Source organism: Rousettus aegyptiacus, unplaced genomic scaffold (assembly GCF_014176215.1).
Source record: "Rousettus aegyptiacus isolate mRouAeg1 unplaced genomic scaffold, mRouAeg1.p scaffold_m13_p_6, whole genome shotgun sequence".
Lineage (NCBI taxonomy): Eukaryota > Metazoa > Chordata > Mammalia > Chiroptera > Pteropodidae > Rousettus > Rousettus aegyptiacus.
The window spans coordinates 99914881-99940001 of NW_023416309.1; the positions used below are offsets into that span (position 1 = coordinate 99914881).

At 43.6% G+C, this 25121-nt stretch overlaps 3 protein-coding genes across 10 annotated transcripts; 1 reads left to right on the forward strand and 2 right to left on the reverse strand.

Moving 5' to 3' along the window:
- LOC107513851 (alanyl-tRNA editing protein Aarsd1) lies at positions 1–8781 on the reverse strand. Its single transcript, XM_016150941.2, has 12 exons — positions 8668–8781; positions 8386–8517; positions 6362–6521; positions 5083–5140; positions 4483–4639; positions 4270–4386; positions 3917–4047; positions 3526–3592; positions 3251–3342; positions 2745–2799; positions 1574–1668; positions 1–332 (listed from the first exon to the last, which is right to left on the reverse strand). Exons 1-12 carry the CDS (start codon positions 8704–8706, stop codon positions 197–199), a joined length of 1239 nt encoding a protein of 412 aa, XP_016006427.2. The 5' UTR covers positions 8707–8781; the 3' UTR covers positions 1–196.
- On the reverse strand, positions 8764–15508 carry PTGES3L (prostaglandin E synthase 3 like). 8 transcript variants are annotated; one of them, XR_001597634.2, is made up of 8 exons: positions 15013–15293; positions 14536–14649; positions 14366–14432; positions 14162–14260; positions 12560–12649; positions 11826–11879; positions 8973–9039; positions 8764–8781 (listed from the first exon to the last, which is right to left on the reverse strand). XR_001597634.2 is itself a non-coding variant. In XM_036222328.1 (8 exons), the coding sequence occupies exons 1-8, from the start codon at positions 15195–15197 to the stop codon at positions 11042–11044; spliced, it is 669 nt and encodes a 222-aa protein (XP_036078221.1). In that variant the 5' UTR covers positions 15198–15292; the 3' UTR covers positions 10842–11041. The 8 variants fall into 8 exon arrangements, 7 of the variants coding, with proteins under 7 accessions (XP_036078222.1, XP_036078221.1, XP_016006433.1 ...); XM_036222328.1 differs by lacking the exons at positions 8764–8781; positions 8973–9039 and adding exons at positions 10842–11073; positions 11294–11321 and having other exon boundaries at positions 15013–15292; XM_016150947.2 differs by lacking the exons at positions 8764–8781; positions 8973–9039 and adding exons at positions 10842–11119; positions 11294–11321 and having other exon boundaries at positions 15013–15291.
- On the forward strand, positions 15508–23881 carry RUNDC1 (RUN domain containing 1). The gene is made up of 5 exons (XM_016150939.2): positions 15508–16042; positions 19387–19545; positions 20533–20731; positions 21182–21301; positions 21707–23881. The coding sequence occupies exons 1-5, from the start codon at positions 15545–15547 to the stop codon at positions 22570–22572; spliced, it is 1842 nt and encodes a 613-aa protein (XP_016006425.2). The 5' UTR covers positions 15508–15544; the 3' UTR covers positions 22573–23881.
- Positions 23882–25121: the final 1240 nt, after the last annotated feature.

The following is a 25121-nucleotide window of genomic DNA, read 5'->3' on the forward strand; positions in this document are numbered from 1 at the left end:
TATGTCTAACAGGGCCAAATCAGAAAGTTTTATTAACAGATACTACATAAGCACACTGAAGTATACTATGTAAATTAGTCATACATAGTACCACAATCATTGCAAATTAAACTATTTTATTGTCCAAGAGACCCTTTTTGCAGTCACCGGAGGCCCATTCTCTAAGGTAGGAACGCCAGGAAAGTGCCCTGAGTCCTTACTCTTCAGCACTCTGTGGGCTGATATAGTCCTGGAGAAGCGTCTGCACCTCTGCCCGCCGGCTCATCTTGGTGGCCTTGCCCTGAAAGCGACCTTTCTTTCCTGCTCCTTTGCCTTCCAGCACTTCAGCCACCCTGGGGAGCAGAGATAGTCAGGAGGAGGTCTTCAAGGGAAAAGCCACAGAAAAACCAACAGCAGCCCTGGGTCTTTCCCCATGAACTTGGGAAGAAGAAGAAAAGTACATGGCTTCTAGAAATCCTTCTTAAAAACAATTGCACATGTGCACAAAGATATATGTACCATGTTAATTGTAGGAGTGAATAACTGGAAACAACAGAAGTGTCTAGAAATGGGCTAAATAAATTACGGTAGTCAGGCTACAAAAGGCCTGAACAGGGTAAGTGTACACCAGGGGTCAGGGGCTGCAGACACAATGCCTGTGGGAAGCAGCTGTGAGGAGAACTGGGGGTGAGCAAGAAAGACGGGATTGGGCAACCTGGACAAGCCAGTCCTGCCTGAAGAGGGCAGCCACTGCTCAGTTCCTCGCAGCTACTACCACATGGAATGTTGGCCAGAGCTGCCAGTGCCTTTTTTTTTTCCTTTTTTGAGAAAAGTTAGAATTATATATATTTTTATCTAAAAATTTCCTGACTTTAGAATGTAGCAACTAATTTTAAAAATTCAAAATAGTACGCGGGCCAAACCAGTCAATAGGCCAATTCTGGCTCCCTGTCAGAACCTCTGCTTTAAAAGCTTATGTTTTCCTACAATGCTTTACAGTGAATACATATTTATCAGAGCCACTCAGGACTTTGAAAAACCTACATGCTAGAAATAGGGGGTACTACACCACCATATCTAATTTAAAGTAAAATGAAAATACTAATATAAGGGTAAAGAAGTCCAACAAAGTTCTGATCTTTCCCTAACAACTTCACCAATGCCTTTTACAATTTCATCTCAAAATCCTATTTTTTTCCCCCAAAGAATTTGTGCTTCTGCTCTACTGGTGCCTTAAGCACCTGCTTCATCTGCCTACTGATAACCCAGCACCTGTATTCAGATATGACTTAGGAATCTCAATTTCTAAAAGCAAAAACAAAGCACATGAATTTAGAGCCAAAAGACCTGGGTTCCAGTCTCGGTCCTGTGACTTGACATGTGAGTCCCCGGCACCTTGGTGTGCTGTCCTTCATCTATTAAACTGGGAATGATGGTGATGAAAATTATTTCTGCTTAACCCACCTCACAGGCTTATGATGTGAATCAAAACGAGATTGAAGATGTGATGGCCCTTGTCCTCAGTAAAGGCTCATATTAGTAAGTAAGGCTTACAAACTCTCCCATCCATGCAAGGCAGTCCATGAAAGGTTACCTGGGCCCCAGGGTCTCCACGGCCTCAGCTGGCCCTGCCAGCAGGAAGAGCCCCGCACCTTTCTCATCGCCCACAGTTAAGAACAGAAGAGTCTCCTAGGAGGTAAGACAAAGAGATGAACTCTGATACATAAGGATGTGGGGCCGACGCCCCTAAACTCTGCACTCTCCGCAGTCTCAAGACTAGAGTTTTTTTTTAAAATCATATTGGAATTACAAATGTATCAAATCAATACACTGTACACCTTAAACATACACAACGTCATATCTCAATTTAAAAAAAAAACAAATTTTTTTCCCTTAAACCCCAAGTGATGTTCCAGACAGGTGATAACACAGCCCCTTCACTCTGGCCCATTAGGGCCAAAAAAACTATTTGAGAGTGACTATATAGGAACTCAGATTCATTAAGGAGGCAGGAGGCTGCTTACCACGGACACGCGTAAAATGCCTTTTGCAGCCTGACTACCGCCCATCCCCCACACACCCCATGCCTGCCATTGCCTAATCTCTCTGTTTCCCTCTGCCTGGCTGCCTTTGCTCCCTTATCTGCTGATGAGGTCTCCAAAACGCCCTCCCCTGAAACCTCCCTACCTTTTCAAGTAATGTGCTCCTCTGCCTCTAGCATCTTCTACCCTAAATTAATGTCAACATACACGTTTGTCTCCCAGACCAGAGAGTGAGCTCCATGAGAACCAGTACTCTCCACAGAATTGTGAGGAGAGATACACGCACTGCCTGGCCCAAAGTAGATATTCCAAAAAGTGTTTTTTTGGAAAACACTAAGCTCCAGACTTGTCAGGACGAGAAAGGGCAGCGGAAGCCAGAGGAAAAGGGAAATGGAAGGGATGACCTTCAAAGGCCTAGTCAACCCTCATTATTTCTAAAATGAGGCCCTCAGCGCATGTAAACCTGGGTGGCTTAAAAGAGGTCCAGCTCTGTTAACTGGAGCCCAGAAGCTGGTAAATGTCATAGCCCCAGAAAGGTCAATACCACAGACCTAGCTCAACACCTAAAACAGCTTGGCTCATAGCACTGATGATCAAAACCCAGTGCCAGATGAATTTCTATTCCCTACTCTTCACGTGCTCATGTGGGGAGACTTAAGCGAAACTAACACCCTCACTTAGGTCTCTACCCAGGGTGCGTGGAGAACCTCATGCTCCTCTTACCTCTGACCCGATCTCATTGGCAATAATGTTCATGAACTCAGAATCACCTTCCTTCCTACAATAAAGGACACGGAAGTGAGATCCAGGTTGGAGTAGGAGCTGGGAAAACACAGGAAGCCCAGCTCCTCTTGGTGAGACGGGCCTCCCTGCTGTCTGTTTGACAAAGTCCCAGACTCTCTTAGCAGAGAGAAGAGCTGGAAGAGGGCCAGCAGGACATCCTTCTCAGCCTCAGTAGTTCATAACGAGTTTTGCATTTACTTCTGTCTTCCTTAAATGGGATTCGCCCAAGTAAGCAGAGATCTGTTAGATGGTAAAGAGGTGAGGAAAGTGCTAATGAAAGTTGTAGTAAAGATGTTTATATTAAACCCAATAAATCTTGTAGGTAACACATTTCTTAGGGTCTCTCCAGCCTTGAGAACACCAGTGAGTGACCTCCCGCCCACTACACACTCCATGTGCAGGAGGGGCTGAGCCCTAAAGCCCAAGGCCCACACCTTGTCTCTCACCTGTGTAATGTGACCACACCTCCCCAGTCCGGGCTAGTCCTGAGGCTGTGGGCAATGTGTACAGCCAGGTCTCTCAGCAGATTCAGGTTGTTCTGAAATAGATGCCAAAACTCGGTAGATAGGTGGAAAGGGTAACACCAGAGCACCACCTCCTCTCGGCTTTATCCTCCCCTCGCTCCCCCTCTGACAAACTACACATCCAGTTAGGGAGAGGGGCTGAGTCCGGGGAGCCCATTCCAGGCACAGCCCACACCCTCTCCATCCCCCATGATCACCTTCTGCAGGAGCTTGGAGGAGTTCTGCAGCTTTTTCACTGCTTCCACGTGATCCTCTGCACCACACCTGCAAGAGAGGTCCATGGGGATCTGCCCAGCTTTGCAATTGCTTTTGGTGTTGGGGTTCATCAGCGATGACCTTCTTGAGTGTGACTCCCTCCAGATAGAGACCTGGGGACATTCTAAGGAGGGTTCTTAGGCAATTGGAGGAGAATATATAAAGGAATAAACCATTTTGTGTGGGACTGATTTATTATCCAAAGTGCTTTACCATTTATGATCATATCTCATCCCCCCAGAAACAGAGTATTCTGTCCGCCTTACAGGTAGAAAATCTAGGCCTCAGGGTGTCCAGGGTCTAAAAAAAAGGAGGCAACAGAAGGGGGCATACTTCAGCAGCGCGGTCAGCGCTTTTTCAGTTCCATAACTTCTCTCCATCCACTTCAGCACCCGGTTCCCAGCCAGAAATATCAAGTTGGTTTTGTTCTTTTTCCCCTTCTCAGTGCCCAGAATTTTAATGACCTACATGAGGCAAGGAAGCAACACACACACGCATGCAGAAACCGCACTGGGTGCTGGACCCAGAGTAGGAGATACCAACACTGCCCCCCAGGCTCGGAAGCAATAAAGGAGCAATTTCACTCGGCTCCTTAATCATCCCATCTATCACTCCCGGCCCTGTTGTGATCCCCCACTCTCCTGACGCCCTCTCTCTCAACCATTCAAAAACCCTTCCTCACCTACCTGAAGGTCACTGAGATTGCTCACGTGGGTGCCACAACACATGTTGGAATCAACACTCTTGATGGTGACAACTCGAATGGGCCCAGCGTGATCATCGGGCAAACCGCGGCCCCTCACCTGGGACACAGGGGAGGGGGAAGGGCTGTCTGAATTTTGATGAGGAACCCTTGGAGGGCGGTTCTACAGAAACCACCCCACCGTTTCTCCCCTCACCTGCTCCACCTCAGGATCATCCAGGCTCAGTTCCCGCACATTTACGGGCAGGCGATCTCTGATTTTTTCATTGACACTGTGCTCAATGGCAGCTACTTGTTCTGCAGTCAGAGAGGGTCCGTCTAGCTCAATCACACTCCGAAGTCGCCCTAACTCCCTGTCAGAAGTAGTATAATAGCCACAGGATACTTACGACAACAACAATATCAGAAAGTTTACAGTTTACAAAGAATGTTCATGTAAATGATCTTATTCAATCTTCACAAAAACCTTGCAAGGTAGGGATTGACATTTCCATCTTATAGGTGAGGGGTAGTAAGGACCGTGATCTAGGTCACATAGCCAGGATTCACCCTAGGTCTTTGGGCTCCAAATTCCATGTTCTTTCCTAAGAAAAGACAGACGTCTTTTCTCTCATCCTCATGTTTCCTCTCAGAAACACTAGGTCATCCACCACCCTGTCTTCAAGGGGAACAGGAGAACTCAGCATATTTCGAACACTGCCCTTTCTTTTATCCTCCTACCCACTGACCCATTACTGGGAAAGAAACTGGTAGTCAGGGATCATGCCCTACAATTAGTCTTCTACCTCCTGCTCACCATGATGTTGTCTTCAGCCCAAACAGATGATCGGCAACCGCCGTGATGAGATGCTGCCCTAAGCAGAGAGAAAGAGAGACAGAAGAGTGAGAAGCCCAGCCAGCCACATACTCCTACGATACCATCACAAAAATTTTCCTTATCAAAGACCTGCCAGACACTAAGTAATAAATACTCTTGAGATACTTCATTGAAACAGTCCTCATGAGAATTCTGTAAGAGGCTTTATGATGCCATTCGCAAATAAGTCATTGCCTATAACTTGGCAAATAACTTGCCAAGGTAATGTAGCTTATTAGAGGAAGGATTTCAACTCATGTTTTAATGTGCCGCTTTCATTCAACAAATATTTATCGAGTGTGTACCACATGCAAAGCACCAGGTTTGGCATTAAAGACACAGCATTATCCCTGATTGATGACAGTGAGGAAGAGGAAGAAGAGGAAAATAAGGGATTAATAGTGAGGGCAAAGGGAACAACACAGCCAAAGGCCTTAAAGGAAAAAAGACACAGGATGTGTTTAAGGAATTGAGAAGGCTCACATGGCCAGAATGCAGAGAGCAAGAGGGAGGACCACCAACTAAGGATGGAGGGGCAGAAAAGCACCAGCACAGTTAGGACTTGGGGCCATGATAAGTTTGGCTTTACCGTGAGCTACAGGAATCCTTTGAAAGGCTTTAAGCAGGAAAGTGACATGATCAGATATTCATTTAAAAAAGATTATCCTGGCTGCTTTGTGAAGAATGAGCTGCAAAGAAGCAAGACTGAATGTAGAGACTAGCTGGGAGCTTACTAGAGGTCTGGGGAAAGACAATGAAAGCATCGACAGTGGGAAGAAGTAGAGAAGTACTCAGAAAATAAACCGATAGGACTCAGTAACTGACGGGCTATCCCCAAAGAGGATTTCAGCAACTGGGTGGATATTGATGCCATGAGCCAAACACAGAGGATACAAACAGAACACCAGGTCTGGGAAGGAAGTGGCTTTCTAATTCCATTTTAAACATTTTGAATTTAAAAAGTATATAAGACATCCTGATAAAGATACCAAGTGGGAAGTTGGTAATAGTCAAATCCAGCACTTATTCTAATACTTTTACTTTAATTGTTCATATTGCTTTTACAACATTTATCACACCTTGCCTCAATCAGCGCTAATTCTGAATGTCTGTCTCTTCCAAAAGGTTAACTCTTAGAGGTTCTAAACCACATCTCAATCACTGCAGCATCCCCACACACCACTGCCCCTCCTGTACATCCCCTCTATCGCCCACCTACCTGAATGCTGCTGCATGTGGTCAAACCTCCGCTCCCAGTCCACCCGGACCTGGACCTCGGTCCCAGGGGACAGGGGTGTTTGCGTGAAATGATCGGCCTGGGCCCCACGTCGGGTCACTCTTAGCACAGAGATGTCATTGATTGTACCACGGTCATCAGGCTGGGGAAAGAAGCAAAGATAATCAGTGGTGAGAGGCAGGGCTCACCCTAACTTCTAGATAAAAAAGACTCTACAGGAAAAGAGTGTGAGAAACACGCCCAGATTTTGAGATTCCCTAAGGAAGAAAAGGCAATGCCAAGTGACCTAAGGGAAGCAGGGAGGTAAGGCACTTTGTTCCATTAGGGGGACTATCTCCATCCTCTTCATTCTGAATACCTACATATTTTGTTCTTCAGAACAGAATAAAAGAATTAAAACAAAGATTGTAATTACAGTAATAAAGATTTTAGGAAAACCCAAAGAACCTTAATTCTCACTTTCATTCCCTTAGTTTAGATTCTTATCTTTCGATAGTTTCTAAAGTGATCTGAAATTTCCCCTCTCCCTCCACTTCATCCTCTGACTGCTACTGGAATTAGATTAAAAAATATTCATTCATTCAAAAAAAAAAAAGTCAAGTGCCAAGGCTTGATATTTTTTTTATCAAGTCTTACAAAATACTAAGCCAGTCTAAGAATATAATGTAAACAAGACATGATCTGTAATGGAACTTCAGAGTCTGGAGAAGAATACAGACATGCAAACAAGTAATTGCAATATGATCTACCGCATGCCACAACATGAAAAGTATTGTTCTAGAGGAGCTCAAGGAAAGAGACCTAACAGTCTTGGGGAATAACGGAAGACTTCCTGAAAGAAGTGATGCATAAAATGAGACATGATTTTCTGCAGATCAGAAAACCTCCATGTTGGGAAAATCATTCCAGTAATGATTACAGATATGAAATTGAAACTTTTCACTATCAAGTTTACTGAACATGTTCTCTCACATCACTTATTTGCCTAAGTACCCTCCATGGCTCCATGAAGCCCACATACCTTAACACATCCTTCAAAGCCCTCTGAACTGGCCCCAACTTACCTTCCCATGGTTATCTCTAGCCTGTCATCAACACACACCAGACAGACTTCAACTATATCCAACTATTTGCAGTTAACTAGACTTGTCAGATTCTTTCAGACTTCCCTGCCTTCGTTTCTGCTATTATCTCTACTAGAAAAAAACTTTCCCATAATGCCCACTTTTGGTGTTATTATCTGCCTTCTCCCTGTTCACACTGGACCTTATCCATACACCATCACAACAATGATGAGTCAGCTCTCTGCTGTGATCCCCCAGGGGAACCTTTTTCAGTCCTTGCCAAACACTTAAGCTAATTCTTACCTCCCTGCCTTTGCACTCGCTATTCCTGCTGCCTAGAATACTTCTCCCTCCCCGACCAATTGCAATGGCTTACCCCTCACTTCCCTTAGGTCTCTACTGAAATAACTTACCCCCTATCTAGGAGAACATCCCATTACTCTCTTTCTCTCAAGTATTAATTTTATAGAATTTATCATACATGGCATAATATTTAATTACAGGTTTGTCTGTATTCTCCGATGAATATTCTATGTATGTAGAGGAACTGTCATGTTCACCCCTATCCTCAGAGCCTAGAATTTGTACTCAGCACATGTTATGGCTAGATAAGTATTTGTTGACAAACATTTGTCGAAGTCTACTGCCATGCCACCCTGAACATGCCCAATCCCGTCTGATCTCATAGCTAAGCAGGGTGAGGCCTCATTAGCAGTTGGATGGGAGACCACCTAGGAACACCGGGTGCTGTAGGAGGTAAAAAAAAATAAAAATAAAAAAAAAATAAAAACATTTGTTGAATGAACAAGTAAACTGAATTGAATTAACTTTCATTTGTTTTCATTACGGCTGGCACAGAGGGGCAGGAGGGCATTTTCCACCTGGGCAGAAAGGAATTAGAAGCTTCCTGGAAGGGGGCAGAGGGAGGGACGGGCCTGGTACCTGTCCCCCGCCCTCAGGGAAAAGCAGCGTGTCTTCCAGCACCACATGGAAACCGCTCAGCACTTCCTTCTTGCCATTGCTTCCTTCGGTCTGCAGCTCCGCGGGACGGCAGGAGACCACGGTGGTGGTGAACTGGACAGACAGGGATGAGAAAATAAGCCCCGGTTCCAGCCTTCCGTATAGCCGGCTGAATCCACCTCGGCTCTCCCTCCACCCTGCGCCCTCTTCCCGCACCGCCCCATCTGCTCGGCAGCATGAGGTCCCCCGCCCAGCCGGCCGCACCTCCCGGGCGTAGCTGTCCCGCTGACACTGGAACGCCATTGCCGCCGCACACTAAAACAACCGCCCGGACGTGGACGGGGACCGGCAAGGGACAATAGTAGTACAGGCGCGACTCTGCGCAGAAGCAAGAGAACAAGGTATGGGGTGTAGTTAGGACAAATTTATTGAAAATGTGATTGCAGACGTTCTGGTTTAACAACTGTTTTAAGACTTTGAAAAGGACTAAACAAACAAACAAACAAACAAACAAATAAATAAATAAAAAGGACCAGAATACAAAACAAAACACAAAACAGCATCCTAACCTTGTCAGGGAACGTAGTTTAACCTGTCGGGCCCCAGGAATGTGTGTAACTCGGTCCCTCACAATCCCTGCTGGGTAGAGATTGGGATGAGATTGATTCTAATACAGAGCAGCGGTGCCCAACATAAATGTAATGCAAATCACGTATGTTAATATTTTATTTAAATCAACATATCCAGAATATTTTTTTAAATCATGTAATGGATATTTAAAAATAAGTGAGTTTTTTACTATACAAAACTTTCAAATCCTGGTGTGTATTTACACTTACATCTCAGATCCGACTAACCACATGTCAAGTACCACCTGACTGGGGCTACTAAATTGAAGTGTAGATAAGAGGTTAACAGGAATTAAACTGCAATTGATGCCTCAAATTTTTCACGGATTAAAAGTTAAAATTAACTTCCTGCTCTTATAAATCAACTAATAAAAACTTGAAGATTCCAGATGTTTCAGAATTTAGGATTTTTCAGATTGTAGGCAATAATGTAGAGCATATTCCATGTGTTATGTACGTGCTCCATTTGGAACTCTGGAGCAACATCATGTAATCGAACCTACTAATATTTTCCTTTTTTTTTTTTTAGAGAAGACTATGCCTTTATTGGCTACTTGAGGGGGATGAAGGGGCAGGAGGAGGTGACCCCAACACCAGACCAGAAGTGCTTCAAATGCATTAATATTTATGCTGAGATATAAATACACCAAATAGAATAAATAAAGATTGTAAATAGCATCACATCATTTTAGGTCATGTTTTGCTGTCAAATGAGTTTGTCAAATTTTTTTTAAGAAAGTTTTCAGAACTTTTGTTTTTCAGAATTGTGGATAAGGGAACATATGCTATACAAGTTCAAGTCCCAACTTTGCCACTTATTGTGACCTATTTGATCAAGTATCAAAAGAAAAGACTTAAATATTTTATAGGGTTATAGAAAGTTCAATAAATTTAATGAAATAATATATAAATAATAAATTGTAAAGCATGACACAAATATAGCTTCATATTATCAGGTTTTTTTTTTTTTTTTTAAGTTAAAGGGCTAATGTCAACAGCAAGATTGGTAAAAGACAGACACAACACATTAAAAGAAATGCAAACCACTCATAAAAATGAACAATGAGATAATTAAAAGCAAATTAAACCAGGTACAATTTTGTATCTTGGCAAATATCTAAAAGGGTCTAGAAGTCTACAGCCATGCTACCCTGAACAAGCCCAATCCTGCCTGATCTCAGAAGCTAAGTAGGGTTGGGCCTAGTTAGTACTTGGATGGGAGACTGACTACCTAGGAAGAGTAGGTACTACAGGTGTAAAAAACTTAAAAATTAGGGACCATAAGCTGACAAGGTGCTTGCAATCTGAGGTCAACCAAGGGTTGCCGCACCTAAAATAATTTTAAAAAATAAAAATAAATAAAAGGTTCTAGAAAAAAAAAAAGTAAAATCTGGCCATTGCATTTTAAGTCACAGTTAAAGGACAATTAGGTACTCGAAAAATATGTGGATGAGTAGAGTAGCTGATGAATGGAGGACTAAACAGAAAAAGGTATGAACTAATGTAACAATTAGCTTTAAAACTATAAAGGGATTTCTTGTGTACAGGAAGTTGACTTGTTTCTGGCTGATTCTAGGGTTGGCAGTATTAGCCAAATAGTGAAAGGCTGGTTTCTACTCTGAGAAATCAGAACATGATCTATGCATAGGAAAGTCCCCCAGTTAGGTTACAAGCCAGCTTCGAACATCTTCCGATCCCAACTGAGGGCCAGGATCTCTGACAATCACTCCTCTCTTTGAGAGAAACTATAGAGGAAGACGAGGTATACACTTCCAGGAGGAAGAAGTACAAGAAGGAAAGAGACAGAGACCAGTTTCTAGGAATTTATTATAATCTATATGCTGCTTCTTTGGCTTTTGCTCTACTGCATATGCACACATGCTCAAACACTCAAGAGGGCCCTGATGAATGGCCCAAACACAGAGATTACAGCCAATTGGTAGGAAGTCAGAAGGCCCGCTGCCCAGTCTCCTCCTCTCCTATCTTTCCATCTGATGCAGCAGCCATAGTCAAGGGCATTTAGTAGGTTCCTGGTAAATCTCTGTGGATAAGGATGATGACATTGAACCTGGGGGCGGGGGGTTAGTCTAGAAAGAAGAAATAAAGCATAAAGAAGGACCCTTAATTAAAAGGAACTAGGAAAGGTCAGAGATCTTAAGAGACCCTGGTGCACAGCCAAAGAGCTAGGCCCTAGTTTGTCAAAGTGATTGGAAGATAGCCACAGCTTCCTCCCCAGCTCTGCTGTCATGTAAATTAATTACTTGTTGCATCTCCACTGTCAGAATCATCCTAGGGGGGAAAAAAAGACAAAAGCACCTGTAAAGTCTGCAACAAGTGAACATTTGTGTTTACAAACACCGCTTACTTCCTCTTGCTCTCCAAGTTTTCCTTCATGATTATCTGAGTCACATAACTTTTGGGGAGGCTAATACAGAAAGATTTGAACTTTGTAAAATAAAATAAACCACTGGTACTCAATAAACAGCACTGTGTCATGCATCATTTAGTTTCAGAATTTCAACTGATGCCTCTGCTCCTTACAGCTGTAAAGATAGTTAACAGGGCCAGGTCTGCTCCAGGATGGAGAAGTAGAGGGGAAAATGAAAGTGAGAATGGTCTTGCTGGGGTTTTCCAAAGCCTGGAGAAGAACATTCGACCTCTTGTGTCAAATTCAGATTTGGCTAACATGCACTGAGAACTATTGTACATGAGGGACTGAGACAGACGTTTTCTAGTATCTTATTTTTAAGAACTAAAAGGGAACTGCAGAGTTGAGGGACAGGCTTTACTTACATCCAGGTCATCCATGGCAGGGGGAGGTCTCTTGGTGCTGACCTTCTTCAAAAGCTAGTGGGAAGAGAAAAGTAGTCACAAAAGAGGAAAAAGGGTGAGGGAAGAGCAACCTGCATACTGAGAGATCACAGGAGAATGGTCCCAGCCAGAAAATCACCCTATCTTCCAAACCTCTAACACATCACTGGAATGAATTGGAGAAAAGTAAATTGATCCTCTTTTTAAAGTAAATTTAAACACACATAGAGCACCCCCTTACTAATCCAGGTTGGGGTCTGTTAGTGTTCTTGTAACTTGAACAAACAGTAGCTGAAATTCTGAACCCAAATAACAATGGCAGGGTGCAATTTATTGGGAACTTTTAATGTGACTTTTTATGGTGCTCAGTTTAAACTTCCTATGAAGTTGGTCTGGCTCAAGAAAACACACACCCACACAGAAAATAGAAGAGAGAACAAAAATTACAGAAAAGTAGGAAAAGGTTTTGTCAAACTTTTTCAGAACACAGGCTCTACTCTGTAAATAGTGAGTGAATCTATGTATACAATTCACTAAAAGAATATTCATTTCTCCCATCCCTACTAAATATTGCATAAAATACATAAAGAATATCAGCACTGATGAGCAGCTGCATAGGAAGCTCATATATCTCTGATTAGCCCTGAAGACAATCCTCCAGAGAAATGTGTGCAGAGACACAGAGAATGATCGAGATGGGCAAAAAATGGCATTACCTCTGCATAATGTTCCACCTGAGCCAGCTCCACCTCTTCATCCCCTTCCCAGTCTCTCCAATTATCAAAGTCCACAGACAACCACACCGGCTGCAAGAGGAAGCCTGAGAGTCACAAGCCAGGAAGGCAGCAGCTGAAGTGCATAGAAGAGTGTGGGTACATTCATAGAAGCATGGTTGGGGGAAAGAATGTCAATGGAGGTACAGTCTTCCCAAAAGCACCCCTTTGACTAAGCCCCCTCTGGGTTCCATGTCATTATCATTATCCACAGAGATTTGCCGGGAAACTACTAAATGCCAAGCACAATGCCAGGAATTATAGGGGAAGGAAAAGCATAGAAATTCTGCCCTCTGGGAAAAGAATGAATAGGGAAATACATCTGGAAATTTAACTGTATCTTAAAGCATCATAGGGTCAACCAAGCAAGACATGGAGTCAGAAACAACACTTTAAGATCCATGTTCCAAGTTCCCACACTGAGACAGGGAAGGAAGTTATTCACTCATTCATTTAACAGATATTTATTGAACACACACTATGGGCCACACTCTGAGTTTGGCACTGGGATTATAAAAATGTTCAATACGTAGTCCCAGCCATCAAAAAGCAATCGCAAGAGAGAAATGTATATAAATTGCTATAATACAGTATGAAAAATGTGGTGGTAGGTTATATAGAGGATATTCTGGGAACCTAGCCTTCTTGAAATAGTAGGACCTTGAAGGATGAGTAGGGGTTAGGTGGGAGAAGGTAGTGGGGATAGAGGCTCTTCAGGAAGAAGGTACAGCTTGAGCAAAGGTACAGAGTTGAGAAATAGCCTGATATGTGCAAAAGAGCTGCAAGGGGTTTGCTGTGGCTGGAATATGAAGTTTGAGGCAGAGAATAATGAGCTATACTGCAGAGATATGGCATGCACTGATATCTCATGCTATGGTACTTGGACTTGAACCCAAATGGTAGAAGTTACAAGCTCAAATGCCTGAAGGAGTCAGGGAGATAATGAAAAGGAGTAAAGTGAGGTGCACCACATGCCCGATTTAAAGCTCCAGCTCTTAGCATTTGGAAATTTAGACCAACGTGGCCAGAGTCTTCATTTTCTGAGAGAAGCTGATAAGCTGAATTTTTAGGTGAAATCTCCACATTTTATATGTCAGTAACTAATCAAAAATTCTAAATGTCACCAATCAAAATAATTTTTAACACTGTGAAGACTGCTGAACCAAATTTGAGAGCCAGATGAAATCAGCAAACAGCCAATTTTCAACCTGTAGAAGAAAAGAAGCTATTGGAAGATATTAAGGAGTTAGGGGCGGGGAGTGACAGGGTCAAATGTGTGGTTTAGACAAACCATGCTGGGAGAAATGTATTAGATAGATGGGGGTGGCACTGAAAATACACAACAAACTCAACCAGTGATGGATGAGGCCTGAATTAGGAAGAGATGAAGTAATGCATTTAATACTATGTAGAAGGTCAAATATTCAGGACCTGATGAGAGATTAAATGCTGATTGGAAAGGAAGCAAAGGTGATTTCCAGACCTAAGCTGGGTACTTGGGTACATGGATAGAGAGCATAGGAGAAAGAGCAGGCTAGTCCCTACCTTGATATCCTCCTTGGTAAGCCGGGGCCAAGCCACCTTTTCCTTCCATTTCCTCACAAAGCAAGTAATGGAGCGGCCAGAGCGCTTATCCTGGGAGTCCTGCCAGATAGAAAACCTCATTATTAGGGTCTGAGGTTTAAAGTGAATCTCCCATTTCCCAGGCAGCCTTCCCATCCAGACCTTACGGTCCCACCCCACCCTTACCTTGGAGTTCACTTTGGCATAGAACTCAATCTCATTATACAACTCCACTCCATCTGCATTCTTGCAGCTGAAGAAGAAATGCAGCTGAGATGCAGGAGGCAGAGTGTGGGGGAATTAGGAGAAGGGAAAGTTTTCCCGGAAGCCAGGTCTTTCAGAGGGGGGTGCATTACCTAAACACAATGCGGTGGTCTTCTAGGAGCACATGGACGTCAGTGCTGTCCTCAACACAAAACTCCATGAACACATACTTGGGCCTGTCGTACCACAGCGTCCGGGCATGCTGCCTGAAGAGGAGTTGAGGCGGGGCTTCATAGGGATGGGAGAGGGAAGACTGAGGGCATTTGAGAAAGATGGGAGGAAGGGAAAATGCACCCCTGTCAAAGTGGAGCTAAATGAGACAAAAGGGGGGTGGAAGGCGAGTGACTGGAGTGGGTGTGTGTGGTGAAGGTGAACCTGGGGACAACAAACGTGTGAGAATAGAGAGGTAGGGAGTTATGGAGAACATCGAGGTCACACACTGCCCCTCATCACCCCAAAGTTACAGATACCTGGGGTCTGTGGTCCCCATGGTACCTCGCAGAAATTGGAGCGCCCAGAAAATGTGGAACGAGAAATCTCCACGGAAAAGGGCAGCCGGAAACACTCACCGTGCCATGGCGGCTCCTACTACCCGGTGGTATTTGGAGTCAGAGGCAAGGACTGCTATCTTTAGATCCTGGGGACGCCCCCAGCAGCTGCCTCTCCTTATATGGTCGGGGGAAAGGTTTAGAGGCAAGTGGGATACTGCCCTATAGTCAAGGGGGCCGCACTCGGGAGAAATTCGGGAGAGCATAATCCTTGCAACCCTTCAGATCTTGGGGTCTGCAGATTAGGAAGGGATGACCCACCCAGTGGGACCAGAGCCACGGCTACACTACACTTGATACACACGGAATAACTATCTCGGCTTCATTCACCTGTTTTTCCGATGCTTAGTAAACTCAGTGCCTGATTCACAGTAAGGTGCTCCATAAAAAATTATTGGCCTGAATTAAATCCCCTGGGAAGGCCCGCCCTCGGTGACGTCTGCAACTCGGTGACGTCTAAAGCCTGCCCACCGGTTCCTCGGGTTCCCCGGAAGCGCGCCGTTGCCATGGCAGCAAGGTGGCGCGGCTGACGTGTGGCGGCGTTTCCGGGAAAATGGCGGCTGTCGAAGCAGCTGCGGAGCCACTAACGGTGGTGGCGGCCGTTGGACTAAAGGCGGAGAACGAAGAGGAGGAAGAAGAGGAGTCGCTGCCACCGTTCGAGGCGGTGCGCTGGGCCCCAGTGGGGGCAGTGGCGGAGGCCGGGCCTGGGGCGACTGTATTTTCAGGAGAGGCGGCGGCCGAGGAGCCCGGCCCGACCCCGGGCTCCCCGCCCGACTCGCCTGGCCGGACGCTGCGGCAGCTGCGGGCAGAGCGGCGGCGGCTAGACTCGGCGCTGCTCGCGCTGTCCTCTCACTTCGCTCAGGTGCAGTTCCGCTTGCGCCAGGTGGTGCGCGGGGCGCCGGCGGAGCAGCAGCGCCTCCTGCGCGAGCTCGAGGATTTCGCCTTTCGCGGCTGCCCTCACGTCCTGGGTTATGGGGAGCCCGAGGACACTGCCAGCGACGAGGCCGACGGGCTGCTGGAGATCCAGCCACGGTTGCGGGGCGAGGACCAGGTGAGCAGCTGGGGCTAGGCCCGGAGGGATATGGGAATGGGATAGGGTTGGGTAAGTGGCGGTGCAGAGGAGAATGAAGGCAGCTGGAAGTGAGAAGCCGACCGTTCGTGCGTCCGAGACAAAGACTGAGAAAAGTGTTCGGGGCCCCCGAAAGGCAGGAACCTGATTGTGAGAGGTGTCGGGTGTGATGACATGAAGGGCAGAGGAGCAGTGAGCGAAGATAGTATTCAGAGGGCAACAGAGCGAGCAACCGAAGCACTGCTGCTCTCGCTCACGTTGCTGTCACCTCATTAACTAAGTGCTTGTACCTTTGCCGATAGAGTGCCCCGACCCTGTGGATGGGGAGAATTGGCTAGTGAAGGGCAAGTGAATTTGAATCCATGAAAATTTAGATCTACTCTCTGCCCCTGCTTTCCTGGAATCTAGAGAATCTTTAATCTTTAGACTCTTGTCTGAGTGAGAGCTCTGGTGGACAGCAAATTAAAAGAAACACAATTCCTGATTTTATGAATTTCCTAATTATGGTATTTTATAACTCCTTCCCCATCCTACTGCATAACTAGGTATTCTAAATGAGGCCTCTTTGGTAACAGACATGATCCATTCACTTAGCCTACCCCCAAGAAATTACAAGAATCTGTATACCACACCCAGTGAATGTTTTCATACACTCTCTGGAAGGGCACAGTTGTACATAGGTGTTAAAGAGACTCACCATCTTTTCTCCACCTTTTTATTCTTCAAGTTACAACCTAAATGTGGCTTTCTTCCCACTTAAGTTGGTTTAAACCAAGAAGACTTATCAGTAACAGATACTGAACTGTTTATTTTAATCTGAAATGTTCCAGCGGAATCCTGTGTTTACTGTTCCACCCTTCTCTTCACATACCCACAGCTTCTCAAGGAGCAGGCACCTCAGTTGCCAGACATTTAAGGAATAGAAAGGATAGAAAGAGTTATTGTGGCCAGGCTCTGTTTAGGGGTGAGGAGCACCAAAGGTTCCCTGTGGATGTGGTGCTCTTTTGGTTGTTCATTTCACTTTTAGAGACACAGAACGGCAAAAAAACAACAACAACAAAAACAAAACAAAACAAAAAAAAGTGTAGCACTCAAAAACACCTAACAAGCAGCCATAATCTTGTGTGTATATATTGACACATGAACAGATAGTGCCAAAGTAGAGGGTATATGTGAACCAAATGATTTACTTATCAGTTCCAGATATTTTTAAACCAGTATTTAATTCCACTTCATACTAGAAATTATTTTTTATTTCCTGCCTTTCACTGGAACTCATCATTCTGACCTATTAAACTTGTTTGTTCACATTCCAATAAACAGCATACTAGAACTACCATGGCAAGTGACAAGAGTTCAGCAGACATTCTCATGAAAATGGAATCAAGATTTATGACTGGTTTCTTTCTTCCTTGGCTTCATAAAGTTGGGATACAATGAAAATACAAAGAAAGTTTATCCAGTTCTTGCTCCTTGGGCTAGTTAGACAACTTCCTCCATAGTTCATTATAGCATCCCCCCTTGTCCAAGGGGAATATAATCCAAGGCTCCCAATGGATGCCCGATACCTTGGATAATATCAAACTTATATACTTCATTTTTTCCTATACTTCCTTACCTATGTTAAAGTTTAATTCATAAATTAGAAACAATAGATTAACAACAATAATAAAATAGGACAATTATAACAATATACTAATATAATATAACAGTATACTAATATAATATAATAAAAGTTATGTAGATGTTTTTAGACCATTAGTAAGTAAAATAAGGGTAACCTGAACCCAAGCACTACAACACAGCAACAATCAGTCCGATAACCAGAATGACTACTAAGTGACTAGTGGGGCAGGTGGTGCATACAGCGTGGATACCTGGGTACTCTAGACAAAGGAGTGATTCAGATCCACATTTCATCACACTGCTCAGAATGGTGCACAATTTAAAACACATGAAGTGTTTATTTCTGGAATTTTCTATTTAATATTTTTGGACTTCAGTTGACCGCAGGCGACTGAAACCACAAAAAGCGAAACCACAGATAAGAGTGGACTATGAATTTGGAATGTTGTTTTATACCAGATTCAGTTCAGTAACATACGACAAATGTGTATTGAGAGCTAGGCACCATGCGAGGCCTCTGGGGTAGAATGGCAAGACATTCATAGACTGGAGGAGATAGAATCCTAATCAAATAACATGAGCTAAAGTAGAAGTATGTACAAAACACAGAGGGGGAAATGATGCCTGGGGAACTCGAGGAAACCTCTTAAAGGATAGCTAGGCCTCTTGGGGGAGAGGCATAGCGTTATAAGGAAAACCACAACTCTCGGAAAAGATTGGAGGGGGAGTATCCTGAGAGAAGGCTTCTTTCATGTTGAATAAAGCTAAAGCAAGAGGATTACTTTTTAAATAGCTCGAACAGAAAGTTAATTTGTTTTTCATCTGTTCTCTTTCATACCTTACTTCTGGAGGGCTTGGTAAGTACCATTTTAAGGTTAAATGTAATATCCTATAGGCTTCTAGTTTAAAATGCAGTCTTACACATACATGATTTGCTAGGTTTGCTTTGCTTTGTTTTTGATACTCAAAAAAGGCATAGAAGAACCAGTGTTTGAGTATACATTACCAAGACTTTGCCACCCTGAAGGGATTTTAATCATTTAAATGCAGAAACTCCTTGGTGGCCAACAGTGAGAAAAGTAGTCACTGCTCAGGGAAACTTACTAGACATTTTTTTAAAACACTCCTACCTTCTCACCCCCATTATTTGACTTTGGATTTTTTTCACCACCCTAAGCATCTGCATTTATTCTTTTGATATTGCAGAAGTCTATAATACATTGGAGGGGCTCTGAACATTTAAAAAACTGGTTTTGAGTTATAAAACCTTTATCTACACCCTTCCTTCCAGATTCTCTTGCAAAATTTGGCTGCAGAAAATATTCAGGAGTTGTTCTGTGGTAATTGGCTGTGGAGGACAGCATATCTAATTCCTGAGAGGCTGTCTTGGCTAAGATAAATTGTCTCAATCCTAACTAGACCTTTGGAAGAAAAAAAAAAAGCAGTCTTAACAAAAGGCCCCATTGTGTTCATATCCTATTTCCAATGAGGGATAAATACTTAAAGAAAACACAGATTTAATCAATTGCCCTGGATGAAATAATTACTTATTTTGAACCTATCTTATAAATTCCATATTTCATTTGGATTATTTGGAAACATTTTATATTTTCCTAGTCATCGTTGGCTTGAGAGGATTCTGAATGTTCTCTGAATTTTCCTTTTCCTATGAAATAAACCTAAATATTTTCTCATCTTAGAGTGAGCAGGAGAAACGGGAACGTCTAGAAACCCAAAGGGAGAAGCAGAAGGAACTGATACTTCAGCTGAAAACCCAGCTAGATGACCTGGAAACCTTTGCCTATCAAGAAGGCAATTATGACTCCCTCCCGCAGTCCATGGTCTTAGAAAGACAGCGGGTAAGTAGACAACAGGTATCTCCACCACTACCTAAGTTTATCTTGTTGCTTTCAGCGTTTACAGGACATTCTTTCCTAGCTTGTTTGCCCTTGGCCTTACTGAGAATTCCTTCACTGGCCCAAATCAAAGAGAAATTTTACTATTACATGGGACCATTCTTTATTCACACATGGAAACACAAGTTCCAAAGATTCATAATATGATGACTGAGCCCTTTCTTTTTGGTAGTTATTAATAATAGTAGTATTATATAATATTAACAATATAACTCTTTTATTTGATCATTAAAACAGTTCTACTTGGGCACATCATACAATTTAAACTAGCTTTTTTCCCTCACAACCAGTTGGTAACTATTCTAGGAATCCAGACTGACATTAATGCTGTATTTATTTAAGCAACACCTGGACAGATAGGTAAATTTGCTGGTAGAAATACAGCTACAGCCTCCCCTAGATGTGTCTCCCTGAGACGTGGCTGTTTCTATGGCTGGGCTGGAGTTACATTATCTAGATTTTCTTGTTCCTAACATTATCACTAGGATATTTTGGCTTTAATGTACCTTGATGTTTTGTAAAGATTTTTCATTGGAAAAAGGGATTAGAAGGACTAGAACTAAGAAAAATTAGGATTTACTCCCTTGAAGGCCTTGGGAGAAGCTAAGTATGAGGCTTTTTGGGTCATCAGCCACTTTGGATTATTCACACTGTTGTTCTCAAGTGAAACTTGCCTGGCTTGGTGGAACATTTGCAGTGAGAGGAGCTATTTCTGTCAGTGAGCAACCAAGTGTTCTCGTTACTCTCAGAGAAGAAAAGGGTCTCCCCTCACCATGATCAGCAATTACATCATTTTCTCCGATGAATTTGGAAGCTCTCTGTATCTTTGATTTCTGTTTAAGGGTAGAAGGCATACTAGTAAAGATTCCCCTTCCTAACCTTCTCCCTGAAACTTTCAAAAGGTATGCTCATTGCTTGTGTTTTTTATAGGTGATCATAGATGAGTTAATAAAGAAACTGGACATGAATCTGAATGAGGACATCAGTTCACTGTCCACTGAAGAGCTTCGACAGCGCGTGGATGCAGCTGTGGCTCAGATCGTCAACCCAGCCCGAGTGAAAGAACAGTTAGTTGAGCAGCTGAAAACTCAGATCCGAGACCTTGAGATGTTCATCAACTTCATCCAAGGTCAGAGGAGCAGGTGGGAAGAGGAGGGTTGACAGACGTTATGATAATTATATGTTTTCTGAGTACTAATACCTGAAAGCGCCAATCTTGATGTACTATTTATCAAGTTTGATCAGTCAATAAGGGAGACAGTATGGTAGAGTAGAAAGAACATGAATTTTGGAACGGGTAGTTAAAATCCCAGCTCCGCCACTTACTGGTTTCATGTCCTTGGGCAGGTTCCTAACCTATTTGGTCCCACTCTCCTCACCCATAAAATGATTCACGCTTCCTTCACTCAGCAAATATTGAGCCAGCAACTATACGCCAATCACTGTTCTACACACTTAAATGAGATATATTTGTGAAAGTTTTGTCATGTGGTAGGCACTAGTAAATATTATTTTTCCTTTAAAAAACCGCCATAAAAAGGCTAAATAAGTATCTCTTCTTTGTAACTTCTGATTACAGATGAAGTGGGGAGCCCGTTGCAGACAGATAGTGGACACTGTGATTGCAAAGCCAATGGGAAGATAGGAAATGGCCCCACCAGAACAAGCAGCAGCAGACTGCCTCCGGGAAACAGTAAACGTGAGTAAACAGATTAGGCAAATCTATAGTGTCAGAAAGTATATTAGTGGCTGCATAGGGCTTGGGTTGGGGATAAACTGTGAATGGGAAATGCTAATGGTACAGTGTGTTTTGGTGGGATGATGGTTACACAATTCTGTGAGTATACTAAAAAACCACTGAACTATATACTTTTAAGTGGGTGGATTCTATGGTATGTGAATGATATCTCAATATAGCTGTCGATTAACCAAAAAAGGGGAAGTCCAGCAGCATCCTTAACCAGTGACATCCTGGGTAGCTCTGGGCTTTATGTGGAACCCATACATAACTCAGAAGCAAGACTTGATCTCAGCTTGTGGCTTGTCAGATGTACTTCTTTTTCATTGTGGCCCTAACTAATGAGCCATTATGTTTTCTAAACAGAAAAGACAGAAGATGTGAAGAGAGTTCGAGAGACAGGGGTACACCTGATGCGGCGAGCACTGGCAGTGCTCCAGATCTTTGCTGTTAGTCAATTTGGTTGTGCCACAGGCCAGATCCCACAAACCCTGTGGCCAAGGGGCCAGGCTGACAGGGACTACTCTCCCTTATTGAAGAGGCTAGAGGTGTCAGTAGACAGAGTGAAGCAGCTAGCCTTAAGGCACCAGCCACATGACCACGTCATCACCTCTGCCAGCCTCCAGGACCTCTCTCTGGGAGGCAAGGATGAGCTGACTACTGCTGTGCGGAAGGAGCTGACGGTGGCTGTGAGGGACCTCCTGGCCCATGGATTATATGCCACCTCACCAGGGATGAGCCTTGTAATGGCCCCCATTGCTTGTTTGCTGCCAGCCTTCTCCTCAGCCCCTGAAACCATGCACCCCTGGGAGCTCTTCATAAAGTACTACCACGCTAAGAATGGCCGTGCTTATGTGGAATCCCCAGCCCGGAAGCTCTCCCAGTCCTTTGCCCTGCCTGTTATGGGAGGCAGTGTTGTAACCCCCAAACAGAGCCTACTGACAGCCATACACATGGTGCTGACAGAGCATGACCCTTTTAAGCGCAGTGCAGACTCAGAGTTGAAGGCCTTGGTGTGCATGGCATTGAATGAGCAGCGTCTCGTCTCCTGGGTGAACCTCATCTGCAAGTCAGGGTCACTCATTGAGCCCCACTACCAGCCCTGGAGCTACATGGCACACACAGGCTTTGAGAGTGCCCTCAACCTGCTCAGTCGCCTCAGCAGCCTCAAGTTCAGCCTCCCTGTAGACCTTGCTGTGCGCCAGCTCAAGAACATCAAAGATGCCTTTTAATGGGAATGCCCTGGCCCTACCCCACCACCTTGCTCAGTGAGGAAAGATGATTAGTCTTCAAGGTGTGGAGAAAGGAGTAGGAGAAAGGATTAAAGACGTTTTCTCCAGCCAAATGACTGCAAAGTCTCATTTCCCCACCAGCGAAACATCTCAGAAAGAAATTCTGAAGACTCACTTGTTTAAAGATTCTTCCGTGGTGTATAACCACAGTGTACATGTGGCACATAAATCAGTCATGGCACACAGTTAATGCACCAACTCCTCATGCCATGTCTGACTTTCAGAAAACCCAGGTTGCACAATTACCATTCTCTTTATGACTGTGAGTGGCAACATGAATGAGTCATTGGTCCTGGAAGACATTTTTCTTGAGGCTCCCGTTAGTCAAGTTGGGAGCCAGGGTTAAGGGAGGCTATGTATATTCAATAGCTGCCTCTAAAACTAGGAATAGGAATATTCTGAGGACACTTTCTAAGGGAATTAACCACAAGTTGATTTTAATATGAGCCCTTTTTCATGTAGAGGTAAGAACTGAAATCTGTTCCTGGCAAGGTGGTTCTCTTCTCACGGCACAAACAATGGTCTTCTGGTTTTGGAGCTGGTTGTTTATAAGGAATGACAACCATTATCTGGTACTATGTCCTCTGGCAAGTAACCTTTCCCCTCTGCACCTCCCAACGAGACTCTGATAATCTCAGAAGTAGATGTGTTAGAAGTTTACTCCTTGAATCATTGTCACCCAAGGCAAGTGTGAATAGGAAAACTGATCAGCAGGCAACTCCTTCCAGGGCTGTGACTCCTCTTGTCCTGGAAGCTGGATGATGGAGGAAGTCTGATCATGGGATAAATATACATAGCTTGGGAAATAAGACAGGTCAGTGTGTTGACAGACAAGGGACTAAATACTTCACTGTAAAACTGACTCTAGAGTGGTCCTATTTGATTTTCAGTATTTCAGCCTTTTTAGTTGATATTTGTCATTCAGCCTATGTACAGCTCCAGGACTGACCAAAGATGGGCAAAGTGTATCACTTTCCGGAAAACCAAATGGGCCCCCAACACTACTGATTCAGCATTATGTCATGTATTAAATTGCCAGCTGCACTTTGTGTCTGCACTATTATGTAGTGCATTTTACCTTAAATTTTTTTAGCAATGTTATTTAAGATGTATTGTTGATAATTCATTAGAATTCGTTCTCCATCTGTGTGAAACAGAATAAATGTAAAATGCTGTGAAAAAAGTGATATATGTGTGATTGCTAATAAAATCCTGGTAATTTGTGTAGATACCCTGCACATACCTTAGAGACCCTTGGCTTTGGCTGTAAGTCTTGTCTGGGCATTATCAGGCCATCTGATCCAGATCATTTCTTTGAGCTATGTCTAGCTCCTAGCCTTTCTGCCTCTTCTCTGCTCTCTGCCCAAGATCAGCTCAGCTTTGGTGGTGGTTTTTTGCCCCCTGACTAAATTTACTAAAAAGTGCCCTATCTCGCCCAGGCCTCCAGTCCCATCCCCACAGCAGCCACCACACATGCCACTTCTGGAACTGGCACTTATAAATCCATTTGTCTGGATATCATTTAGGTTGGGTGACAACTGCTATAGCCATCTGGCATAGCCCTGGGTCAACCCAGTATTATCTATTTTAATCCTCAAAGACTAATTTGTATTAAGGTTTTGTGCTGGCATCATGGGAAGCATTTTTGTATGTATCATCCTAATTTAATTTTCACTACTTGTAAGGCAGGACAATATTGTCCCCATTTATAGTTGAGGAAACTATAAACTACAGAAAGGTGAGTATTTTGTTTGAGTTTACATGATGAAAGAACTGGAATTTGAACTCTGATTGCCTGAATCTATATTCTAGGTAAGTCAACAGCCTATTTAATGTTGTCATGTTACCTCACTGTATCATGCTGCTTCTTGATCTTTTGTTCCTCTCCCTCCTTTCTCAAAGTAAGATCTATCTATAGATCATATGGCTCCACTCCGGACCTGAACTGGAATCTGTTGGGTTGAAGGTGCATCTTTAATAAACAACCCAGGCAATTCTGATGCACACAAAAGTTAGGGGCTACTGAATAACTGAGGCTGGTTCTGTTAGGGAGCAGATGGAAAGGGATAGAAAAGATTTAAAAGACAAGGCAAAATTCACAAGATTTAGTTACTAATTTTATTTGGAGAGAGTATGTGAGAAGAGTCCAAGGCAATTATTAGATTTCAGGGTTTGGCTTCTGTTTTTTAAGGAAGCCACAGCAAAAGAGTCAAAAGCAGATAAGGAAGCTGGGAGAAGACAGTGGAGATGGAAATGGACAAGGCATTGTGTGGTATGGTGGAAAGAGCACTGGGTCTGGAATGGGGAGACCTTGCTCTGCATCATCAACTCTGTGACTTTGCTGCTCCAGAACTGTCCTCTCATCTTTGAGAGGCCAGAGTAGATGATTTCTAAGGCCCCTTTCAACTCTAAAATGTCATATTGCTAATTAAAGAAGAAAATGTTTTAATTGACCATAGAAATAAAAGTACGTAATTAGGATGCTGAAC